Genomic DNA, 11,623 nt, shown 5'->3' with positions numbered 1-11,623 from the left:
CGTCTGGGAGGGGGAAGATTTTCCATTCTGCGGCTTCCCGGAGCCATGGCAAAACGCGGACGGGAAGCGCGTGCCTGGTTTTGAAATCTTCTTCGACATACAATTATCTGGGGATGACGTTGCCGAAGCGCAGACAGACCCACCAACTGAGGTTGAGCAATGTGAAGCAGTGGATCCTGAGAGTACAGAGCTGGAAATGGGGGTAGCACTGGCGAGTCTACTATCAGATCCTCCGATCGGCCAAGAGTGCTTGGGGGATAACTCTTCGGTTTCTGTGATTGGAGATGAAATAGCTGCGGGCTTTCCAGCGCCGATCTTGGATGCATCTATCGCACCTTCTCTCATCTGGCAATATGAAGAAGGCTTTTTATCTAGCAGTTCCGGGTCAGGTAGTGAGCCGGAATCTGATTCCACCGAATCTTCTGCGTCGGAATCAGATTCCAGCTCGACTGAGTCTGAGTTCAGTATTCCTGGGGGTAATAACCCGAATGCCACAGTCCTGTCTAGGTCGTCTTTTTCATTTTCTTTTGAGTCTGTTGTAACAGAGGAATCTGACGGCTTGGAAGTATTTAATGAGAATGATGTGGATGTGGTTTCTGAGTATTTTTCTGTGCCTTTGATTTATTGCTTAAATCAGGATTTTCAAAATTTTGATGAAAACGACGAGGAAGAAATTCCTCCGGTTTTGCAACGATTAATTGATCAAGAGCAGGAAAGATTTGTTAAACCTTTAATGGATGAAATCACTACTGTGAATGTTGGTACTGAGAAGGACCCGCGGCTGGTCCAGATCGGGTCCACGTTGTCTTCCGAGGAACGCGAGCGCTTAGTCGCTTTATTAAAAGATTTCAAAGATGTTTTCGCGTGGTCCTACGAAGACATGCCTGGAATCGATCCTGAGATTGTACAGCACCGGATCCCTCTTGACCCCGAGGCCCGACCTGTCAAACAGAAACTTAGAAGGATCCGCCCGGACTGGGCCCTCAAGATCAAGGAAGAAGTCACCAAGCAAATTGACGCAGGCTTCCTGCTAGTATCAGAATACCCAACTTGGTTGGCCAACATTGTTCCGGTGCCAAAGAAGGACGGAAGAATTCGGGTCTGTGTAGACTTCAGGGATTTGAACAAGGCCAGTCCGAAGGACGACTTTCCCTTGCCACACATTGACGAATTGGTGGATTTCACGGCAGGACACGCCTTGCTTTCATTTATGGATGGTTTCTCAGGCTATAATCAGATAGTGATGGCACCCGAAGACCGGGAGAAGACTGCATTCACTACCCCGTGGGGTACATATTGTTATAGAGTGATGCCATTCGGGTTGAAAAATGCTGGAGCTACGTATCAACGGGCAGCGACTACAATATTGCATGATATGATCCATAAGGAGGTCGAGGTGTATGTGGACGACATGATTGTCAAGTCCAAAGATAGAGAGGGCCACTACACCGCCTTACAAAAATTCTTTCAAAGGATCAGTGAGTTTCGGCTGCGGTTGAATCCCCAGAAATGCATGTTTGGTGTTACAGCAGGGAAGATGCTAGGGTTTCTAATTACGCAAAGGGGCATCGAGGTTGATCCTTCCAAAATCAAGGCCATCTTAGAAATGCCACCACCAAGGACTGAAAAGGAGGTGCGAGGCTTTCTGGGTAAAGTGCAATTCATAAGACGGTTTATTTCTAAATTAACCTTGACTTGTGAACCACTTTTTGGTCTCCTGAAGAAAGGAAAGAAATTCCAATGGGACGGCCGATGTCAAGCAGCTTTTGAGCAGATCAAAGAGTATCTACAGAACCCGCCCGTGTTGTCACCGCCAGAGCCAGGGAGACCGTTGATACTGTACCTTTCGGTAACTGAGACTACCATGGGCTGCATGCTCGCGCACGAGTCAGAAGACAAAGTGGAAAGGGCCATATACTATCTGAGCAAAAAGATGCTGGATTACGAGACCCGCTATACGCCGCTGGAGAAGGCTTGTTTGGCCTTGGTATGGGCAACCAGGAAGCTTCGGCACTACCTGTTAGCCCACTCTGTAATGTTGGTTTCGCGTTTGGATCCCATCAAATATCTCTTCGAGAAACCAGCATTTACGGGTAGGCTAGCTCGTTGGCTGCTGTTGCTCTCCGAATTTGATTTGAAGTATGTAACACGCAAGTCAGTAAAAGGGAGAGCGGTAGCGGAGTTCCTTGCCGACCATCCGGTTGAGGGGGATGAAACGATTGAGTATCTATTCCCAGATGAAGCTATTCTACACGTCGAAGATGAAACTTGGACAATGTACTTTGACGGAGCGTCAAACCAGTATGGGTATGGGATAGGGGTGTTGCTGATAGCGCCTGACGATTCCCGTATCCTTTTAGCATTCAAGCTCCGGTTCAAAGTTTCCAACAATGAAGCAGAGTATGAGGCATGTATTGCTGGCCTGGAAGCAGCCCTAGAACTAGGGGCAAGACGGTTGGACGTCATTGGGGACTCGAACCTTGTTGTGTCTCAAGCAAAAGGAAACTGGAAAGTCAAGGAGGAAAGGATGATAATTTACCACCAAACCTTCGATTTGTTAATTCCTCGGTTCGAGAAGCTAAATTTCACCCACCTCGTAAGAGAGAACAACAGGTTTGCAGATTCACTAGCAACTCTATCTTCCATGATAGACATCCCGTCCGGAGTCCGGATGCGTCCAGTCATTATTGATCAAAAGTTTACGCTAGCATACGAGTCGATTTCCGCCATAGATGAGGCTCAAAACGGCAACCCCTGGTATTACGACATCTGGAACTTCTTGGAAAAGGAGACGTATCCACTAGGGGCAAATGCCAAGGATAAGAGGGCCATCAGAAGAATGGCTGCTCAGTTCATTATCTGCGAGGGTAAGCTGTACAAAAGGGGTCATCTGGGAATGCATAAGCTCTGTGTAAAAGCTGAAGAGTCGAAGCGCCTGATGGAGGCCATCCATGGGGGGGGAGTGCGGTGCACACATGAATGGGGTAATGCTGGCTAGAAAGATCCTCAGACAGGGCTACTACTGGTCAACCATGGAGGAGGATTGTATTAGCTTTGTTCGGCGATGCCATAAGTGTCAAATTCATGCAAACCGCATGAACATCCCGCCGTCAAAACTGTACAACATGACTTCGCCATGGCCTTTTTCAGTATGGGGAATTGATGTGATCGGAGCTGTTACCCCGAAGGGGTCAAACGGGTATGAGTTTATCCTAGTAGCGATAGATTATTTCACAAAGTGGGTTGAGGCCCAATCATACGCAGTGTTGAAGGCGTCGCATGTCGCAAAGTTCATCAGAAACAACATCATCTGTCGATACGGGGTGCCAAACGAGATAATTTCAGATAATGGTTCCCACTTCAAGAAAGAGGTGATAGACTTGTTGGAGAAATACAATGTGGCTTTTCATAAGTCATCTACATACAGGCCGCAGACCAACGGAGCGGTTGAGGCCGCCAACAAGAATGTCAAGCATATACTACAGAAGATGGTAGAAACCTATCTAGATTGGCCAGACAAGCTGCCATTTGCTCTGTGGGGCTACAGGACTTCAATCAGAACTTCTACTGGAGCAACTCCATATTCATTGGTCTATGGAATGGAGGCTGTTCTACCTATTGAGATTGAGGTTCCGTCGTTACGAGTATTGGCCGAATGCCAGATAGCCGAAGCAGATTGGCAGCAAAGCAGATTCGAAGAACTCATGCTTTTTGATGAAAGAAGACTGAAAGCACTGTACCACATCCAAGGCTATCAACGTAGAATCGGCCGGGCTTTCAACAAGAAGGTTAAGTCCAGGAATCTGAAAGAAGGAGATTTGGTGCTCAAAGACAACCGAGCTCCCATCCACGACCCAAGGGGCAAGTTCAGACCTAATTGGACTGGTCCTTACATCATCAAAGCTATCTGGTCAGGTGGAGCTGTGGTTCTGATGGATCTAGATGGCTTGGAGTTCTCACAACCGATCAATATGGACAAGTTGAAGAAATATTATCCTTGAGAGGCTCGCTAGGCCGAAAACCCGAAAGGGCGACCTAGGCAAAAGTCAGAGCACAAAAAATTGGAAATATAAAAACTGAGCTCGCAAGGTTGAAAACCCGCAAAGGGCGGCCTTGGCAAAAGTTAGAGCGCAAAAGGAGAGTGAAAATACTCGAGTGAACCTTAGCCTGAACTACGTAAGGCTTGATTCCCATCTTTGGGATACGTAGGCAACTTCGCCTTGAAGTTCAGCCATAAAATTTTCCCCGATCAACTTTGTCTATTTTGATCATCTCAGTCATCTTTATTCATCAGCATTTATTTCGATCTCCGGTACAGTGCTGTTCAAACTAGGGGCAACTTTCCGTTGCCGCGACGGTGCAAAGTTACTCAGACAAGGGGCAACTTTCCGTTGCTTTGCAGTGCCGCATGGTTCTTCAGACTAGGGGCAACTTTCCAGTTGCAGGGATTTGGGGTTGTGCATCTCAGTGACGGATTTTCGGCGTGTCCAGTTCTGATCCACATCGAAAATAGTTTTGAAAAGTTTTAATAAAAGTTGACTTTGTTCAAATTAATCTTTTTACGACTAAGACCATTTTTGGACCAAAAGCGGAAAATTTTCAGTACCATAACTTTCAATTTCATTGATTTCAAAATAGAGTTCTCCTGCTCTTGCATTACAATCGAGGTTGCTTCTTTAGTACATTCATGAAGAAAACTTGAAAATGCTAAATAAGCAATAAATTTGGGGCACAGTTGAATCAAGTATCTCTGCGTCCCCTCCCAGAGCTGGACGGAGCATCTGATGCCAAGCTGGGCCCAACCTGTGCCTCCTCATTGAGCCAATCCAAGCACTTATCAGACAAAGTGCAACTGAAAGTCGGAGCAGGGGCCAGGAGCTCTCTAGTCCTCCATGCTGTGGCATATCGGGCAAGCTGTGCTCCCCGGATCTGGAAAGCGGCTGGGTACTCAATCCCCTCTGGTGGACAAGTCTGATCGTGACCAAACTGACGCAGGAACCGGAACGGAAAATAAAATACGTAGTGGGTTAGACCAATCAATTGGATCCCAATCAGCCGGGACATACTATAGCTCATTGCCGGGAGGTTGAGCCAAGGGCAACGCCAAGCAATGCCGTCTGCGGACAAATTGCACATCCAATCGAACCACCACCTCTCGTCAAGAGCATTAACTAGGCGCTGCCGAAAGAAGTAACCTCGAGCTGAATAAGCCGGGCAAGAGTCTACGACCTGCAACTTGTCCATTAACCATACCTAGGGGAGGGATGGAAAATGAGAGATTAAAGAATAGAGAGACGTACGATGAGAGAAAAGTAAAGACAAGGGTTTTTGTGAGAAAAATCGAGCCCGAGAGCCGAGTGACGTGAGCAAATATATGTGTAAGGTCGGGTGGGAAACATTACCTGCAGCAGCAGTGGACTCCCAGCAAACCTAGTCGCCTCCCGGCGATAGACAGAATCTAAGCCCATCAATGTCTCGGCCAAGGTCATGACAACACAGCTCTTTCCTTCTCTCAAACCTTGGGCGACTTCAATCAGGCGAATGCTAGCCCCGCCAAAGCCCGAGGAAAGCAGAAAGTGAGACAACAAACATAAGCAAAGGGCGTGTTGCCGGAAACTCTGCCAATAATGGTTGCTGCGGTCGCCGGCGTCTAAAAAACGATGGATCAAGCCGAGGATGTCCAGCTCCCCACTGCAAATCAGAGATCGAGCGTCGTGCGCAGTGAGCCCACACATCCGCCCTAAAGCCTGAGCGTGACCAAAACGGAGCTGAGGCAAGATCACTTCAGAGCACTCAGACTCCATCAAAACCTGAAAATCTTTGAAAGTGGGACACATCTCTTGGCCGCCAAAGCTAAAAACATGCGTCACTGGATTCCAGAATCTTGCCGCGGCATGGAGAAAAGGAAGCTGTAGCGGAGTACGGCTCAGCGTGAATAGTGCATTCAAGCCGAAACCCCGAAAATTCAGCTTTTCCGAGCCATCTAGAGAAGAGATCCAAGATATGACATTTTCTGCGAGAAACGCTTCCATCTTTGTCTAAAACTAAGATGAAATGAATGTTCCCGAAGTTGAGGCTTTTATAGAAGGAAAAACACTATTCACGGGGACACGTGTCAAAAATCTGGTGGCTGCAGGACTGAATGGCCGGCTGGCCAGCCATTTACTTTTTCAAAACTAGCTGGCCAGCCATTCTCTTTTTCAAAAAATGGCCGGCCGGCTCCCAGGGATGGCTGGCAATGCTGTAGTGTATCTCCTTGGCCCTGTTTTACTCTTCGAGGGAAAGTTCCAAGCATTTCCATGCAACGGGAGAGTCGAAGGCCTTTATCTCCCTCTGTTTCGGATGCGTTCCGGTGCCCAGATTGTCAGAAGTACACTCTATTATCGTTTTGTTTATCGAGTTGTTGTTTTGTTTATCGAGTTGTTGTTTTGCTTATCGAGTTGTTTGTCGAGCGGACGTGTTTCGTGTTTTTGAATCATTGCGCTCAGTTCAAACAATCTTTGTTAAAGTCTTGGTTATTTGCGTTGTTACATTTTGTTTGTCGAGTTGTAAACTTCCTAAGGTTCTGTTATATCTTAGTAAGTCGAGTTGCTTAGTTTGTTGCGTCGGTTCACTACCTGACTTGGTGATTACACAATGCGCATTACCACTCGATTTCTTTTTTGTGCAAAATAAATTGATGCGATACGATGCTTAAAGTTTAAAATACAAACATCTTTTCAAAAGCTATTTCATTTCATCACGCTTTACAACAAACAAAGGTACAAGTTTTACAGAAAATAAAACTGCCTAACAATGTGCAAAGTGCTACAAACTAGTAGCAAAAAGAAAAATAAAGCAGGAAATAGCAGTATCAAAGTCCTCGGGAGCGGGAACGAGAAGCACGCCTCATCCTCTTTTGCGGGACAATCTCCACAGCATCATCATCATCTGAGTCGGAGCCGTCATTCTCAGGATCCCCCTCAGCCTCCTCCTCCTCCTCCCCGGCAGACGTCTCGAACTGACGATCGGTAGCCTCCTCCTCCTCCTCAGCATCCTCCTCCTCCTCATCAGGCTCCACCTCCACAACGTGAGCCCTGCGTCTGCGGACAGGCCCCCCTCGAGCTCCTCGAAAAGGCCTAGATGGCCTGGCTCCTCGGGAAAGCCGAGATGACCCCGCCCCCTGAAAAGGCCCAGATGGCCCAGCTCCCCAATGAGGCCCAGGTGGCCTGGTCTGCGGCTGACCGGACCATGAAGGCATCTGAAAACAAAGAGTTCAATTCAAATGCATCAGTCCAAATATATACATCAGATGCAAATACAAGCAAAAGCTACATAGAGAGGGTGCATGTAAATACAGTGTACAAGTGGGGTGTGTGTCAGATGTGCTCTACACAAGTAGTCTATCGATGCAGTAGAAATCAGCATGTCATCAGGAGTATGATAAATGCCAGAAAACTGAAGGGTACCTGAATGCCCGCGACAGACAACTGTGCCTCCCTGCGCAGGACCATGCCCTCGAGTGTGGCCACCAGTCCAACCACCTCCTCTATGTACCCTCGCGATGGTTGCAAAAATGAGCTCATAATCATTAGTGAACAGAAGAGTGTCTAAACATCTGAACGATGAATGAAAAAAGTGGAGCATACCGGCGGTGAGTCCGGATCAATGGCGTATCGATCACTGGGCATCGGAGGCTCTAGTGGAATCGGAGTTGAAGAGCTAGCCCCATACTGCCACGCCATCAGCTCAGTAGGCATATCTGGCCATCCGAGATGAGGATGAATCGACGGAGTCGGAGGAACCGGTCTACTCCCACCTCTAGATGTGCCAGCCCTACTAAAAGAAGGGGCGTCTGCAGCCCGAGCCTGAGCCTGGTCCGAGGATGACATACCGGCAGGTCTCATCATCGAGATACGAGCTTCCGTCAATGGAGGCATTAAATATATGTGACGGTAGGTGGCGTAGTCCCCCTCCTCAATATATAGCAAAGCATCAGTGCCCAACATGGCGCCGACTACCTCTGAGTAGGAGAGCCTGTCAGCAGTCCGCATACTGGCTGGAGGTACTGCGGGAATATCCTGAGAAAGATATCCCCATACCTGGCGCAGAAAGCGTTCCCCCAGGAACCATACCCTGCCAACCGGCCCTTCAAGCAGGACCCTGTACTGGGAGATGTCTGACGCTCCGGTATACTGAAGTCGGAGACCATCACCCAGGGACACCCAGGGCTGCCATGTGATCTGCGGATGACAAATGCATGAACCGATCAGAAATCGAGAATATACAGAGCAAGTCAAAGACGAAAATGAAAAGAACTGAAAGTTTTGAGGTACCTCTGAATGCCGCACAGTGTCGAAGTACTGTCGCAGGCGAAGGAGGGTCTCTCGAGGTCTCGGCCGGTGCGGGCCCTCGAATATCAATGAATATGAGGTCACGGGAATCCCTACCACCTCCAGCTCTGGGGCTAATGATGGGAAGTATACATACACCCATAGCTGAGAAAAGCAGTGCAGGATGTAAGTACGAAATGCTGAGGGCAAAATACAGACTGTAAAAGTGCGCTGTGTGTGCAATGTGCAAGTAATGAAAAGCAGAAATATAAATCAAGAGGACAGAAAGTACCTCCCAGGCTCTCCAGTAGCCGCCAAGCAAATCGCCCCGCCCGCGGGAGGTCGCGCTCATATAAAAGTAAAGGGTAGCCAAGCCAGCGCCACCCCAGTCATATCGACGGACCTGTGATAGATCAACCAGAGCACTCAGCAAGTACAGCCCAACTGTGTTCCCTCTGTCGGCGAACAGGGTAGTCCCGAAGAGGAACATCAGGAAACCGCGAGCGTACTGCTCTGTCTCCTCGGGACTCTCAGGCACCATCTCCGCCCGCCGGAAATGGGAGGAGAACCAAGTGTATCGGACTCTCCCAGAGACCCTGTCAACGGGTGGGCGAGCCCCCAGTAGATACATCCAAGCGGCCTCCCACTCTCCCATATCCTCATCATAGGGGATGGCCCAACCTCCTACATCAAGGCCGGTCAATACAGCGAAGTCAAAAGGGGTCATAGTCATATCCCCGGTAGCAGAGAAATGAAAGGAATTGGTGGTGTCCCACCATCTCTCTACCAAAGCTGCCATCAATGTCCTCCTGGCAGGACAACGTGACAACCCGACGCAGAAGGGCCCGAATCCTGCCAAATCTACCAAATCCCAGACACCCTCCGGCAGCTCGGCATACCAATCCCGCGCCATGGTCGAACCATATCCCCGCACACTGCGGGAACTACCCTGCATTCAGAATGGATACATGTGTCAATAATGAAATGAAATGGGTTGTGTGCCAATGAAATGAAATGGGCTGTGTGCCAATGAAATGAAATGGGCTGTGTGCCAATGAAATGAAATGGGCTGTGTGCCAATGAAATGAAGTGGGCTGCGTGTTCACTATCTACCTGGGCTGCGTGTTCAGAAAATTTGAAACTTGGGCTGCGTGTTCAACTTTCAGTTAAAATTGTGGGCTGCGTGTTCACTATCTACCTGGGCTGCGTGTTCAGAAAATTTGAAACTTGGGCTGCGTGTTCAACTTTCAGTTAAATTGTGGGCTGCGTGTTCACTATCTACCTGGGCTGCGTGTTCAGAAAATTTGAAATTTGGGCTGCGTGTTCAACTTTCAGTTAAAATTGTGGGCTGCGTGTTCACTATCTACCTGGGCTGCGTGTTCAGAAAATTTGAAATTTGGGCTGCGTGTTCAACTTTCAGTTTAATTGTGGGCTGCGTGTTCACTATCTACCTGGGCTGCGTGTTCAGAAAATTTGAAATTTGGGCTGCGTGTTCAACTTTCAGTTAAATTGTGGGCTGCGTGTTCACTATCTACCTGGGCTGCGTGTTCAGAAAATTTGAAATTTGGGCTGCATGTTCAACTTTCAGTTAAAATTGTGGGCTGCGTGTTCACTATCTACCTGGGCTGCGTGTTCAGAAAATTTGAAATTTGGGCTGCGTGTTCAACTTTCAGTTAAATTGTGGGCTGCGTGTTCACTATCTACCTGGGCTGCGTGTTCAGAAAATTTGAAACTTGGGCTGCGTGTTCAACTTTCAGTTAAAATTGTGGGCTGCGCGTTCACTATCTACCTGGGCTGCGTGTTCAGAAAATTTGAAATTTGGGCTGCGTGTTCAAGTTTCAGTTACATTGTGGGCTGCGTGTTCACTATTTATCTGGGTTGTGTGCTCGGCAAATCAGTGTTAGAGCCGTGTGTTCTAATGTGTACTGTGTGTTCGCAATTAATTAATGAGCCGAACGTTCAGAAATTCAAGTGTTGAAACTACATGTTCAAGATGTAAGCAAAGTACTATGTCATAAGCTAAACTGCATGTTCAAGCATGGCAAGGGTGCAGAATGTAAAATACAGAAGATGAGGTAAATACCTCTCGGGCCTCGTGAGAAAGGTGCTGCTCCGGCTCTCGGAGAAGCAGATCCATAGGTGCTCTCTCATCAAAGCTGGTGAAGTGACGGAAGACAGCACGCGGAAAAACGTGTGCTGGCGGACGGTACCTCCAGGGAATGAAAGGTCGGGTCCTCGGAGGTAGAGTCATGGGATCGAAATCATCGCCGGCACCTGGAAAACCTCCGCCGTGAGGAGAATTGCCCGCCATTTCCAAAGAATCTGCAAAAAGGAACAAAAATGAGCAAAATGGGCCAAAATTGGAAAAAGTCAACAAAAGTCAACTCTCGGGAAATAAAAAGTCAACAAAAGTCAACCCCCGAGAAAATATTCCAAATATTGAGACAAACTTACCTCAAGTGGTGAAAATGCAAAAGAAGCTCAGAAGCCGGAATTTAATCGCTTCAAAGTGCTTGAAACTGAGTGTTTTTGCGAAAACAATTTGCGCGGGGCGTTGGAAAACGCGCGTGAAACTCAGATCTGGAGAGGAAAGCGTTGAAAGAGGCAAGAAATGAAGTGAGGCTCGGCTGCCTTTTATAAGCCTCAAACCTTGGTTGAAGAGGCATGCAAAAAGGAGGGAAAAAGACCGAAATGCCCCCGGAAAAAGGCCATGGCCGGCCGGCCTCTTTTTCTAGCTGGCCAGCCATCTGCTTTTTGCAGAAATGGCCGGCCAGCCATTAGCTTTTGTGGAAACTGGTTGGCCACCTCCCCTTGGGAAGATAAACGGCCGGCCATGTTCCCCACATGCTCACCTAGCTCTCTGCAAATTTTGAAGAAGATCGGAGTTCCCGGGACCTGAAAAAGTTCAAGAAAAGTACACTTCCGGTCGCGAAATTGCTCCGTCGGAACTGCGGCTTCAAGTTCTGACATATGTCTCATCATCACTCATCAAAATCAAAGTGTATCCTTTTTGAATGAGTTACAACCTTTCAGGGAAGCGGATCGGAGGCCATGACCGAGTCGCCTTCGCCGAAACACGCATTTTCACACTCATTGTCTCATGACAAATGAACACCCTGATTTATGCTCGTTTTGTACTATCATGCACATTATCTTGCATTCTCATGAGCATACTTACCTTGTCATGTACATTTCTTGATATTGGCATACCTCCATGTTTGAGCATGCGTTGTCACGCATGTTCCACTCTTGCATTGCGATGCATTCACTCACCGGCATTGCGTATGTCGAACTTTCGAAATCACATCAAA

At 48.0% G+C, this 11,623-nt stretch overlaps 1 protein-coding gene across 1 annotated transcript; it reads right to left on the bottom strand.

The window, feature by feature from the left end:
- Window positions 1-6,853: 6,853 nt before the first annotated feature.
- Window positions 6,854-7,661, bottom strand: LOC145814167 (uncharacterized). The gene is made up of 2 exons (XM_082910689.1): window positions 7,449-7,661; window positions 6,854-7,240 (listed from the first exon to the last, which is right to left on the bottom strand). The coding sequence occupies exons 1-2, from the start codon at window positions 7,569-7,571 to the stop codon at window positions 6,854-6,856; spliced, it is 510 nt and encodes a 169-aa protein (XP_082766815.1). The 5' UTR covers window positions 7,572-7,661.
- Between the last annotated feature and the right edge of the window lie 3,962 nt (window positions 7,662-11,623).

Source organism: Camellia sinensis, unplaced genomic scaffold, assembly GCF_055761805.1.
Source record: "Camellia sinensis isolate YWXY unplaced genomic scaffold, ASM5576180v1 Unanchor1, whole genome shotgun sequence".
Classification (NCBI taxonomy): domain Eukaryota; kingdom Viridiplantae; phylum Streptophyta; class Magnoliopsida; order Ericales; family Theaceae; genus Camellia; species Camellia sinensis.
The sequence above is the reverse complement of the archived record's forward strand: the minus strand, read 5'-3'. Positions and strand labels throughout refer to the sequence as shown.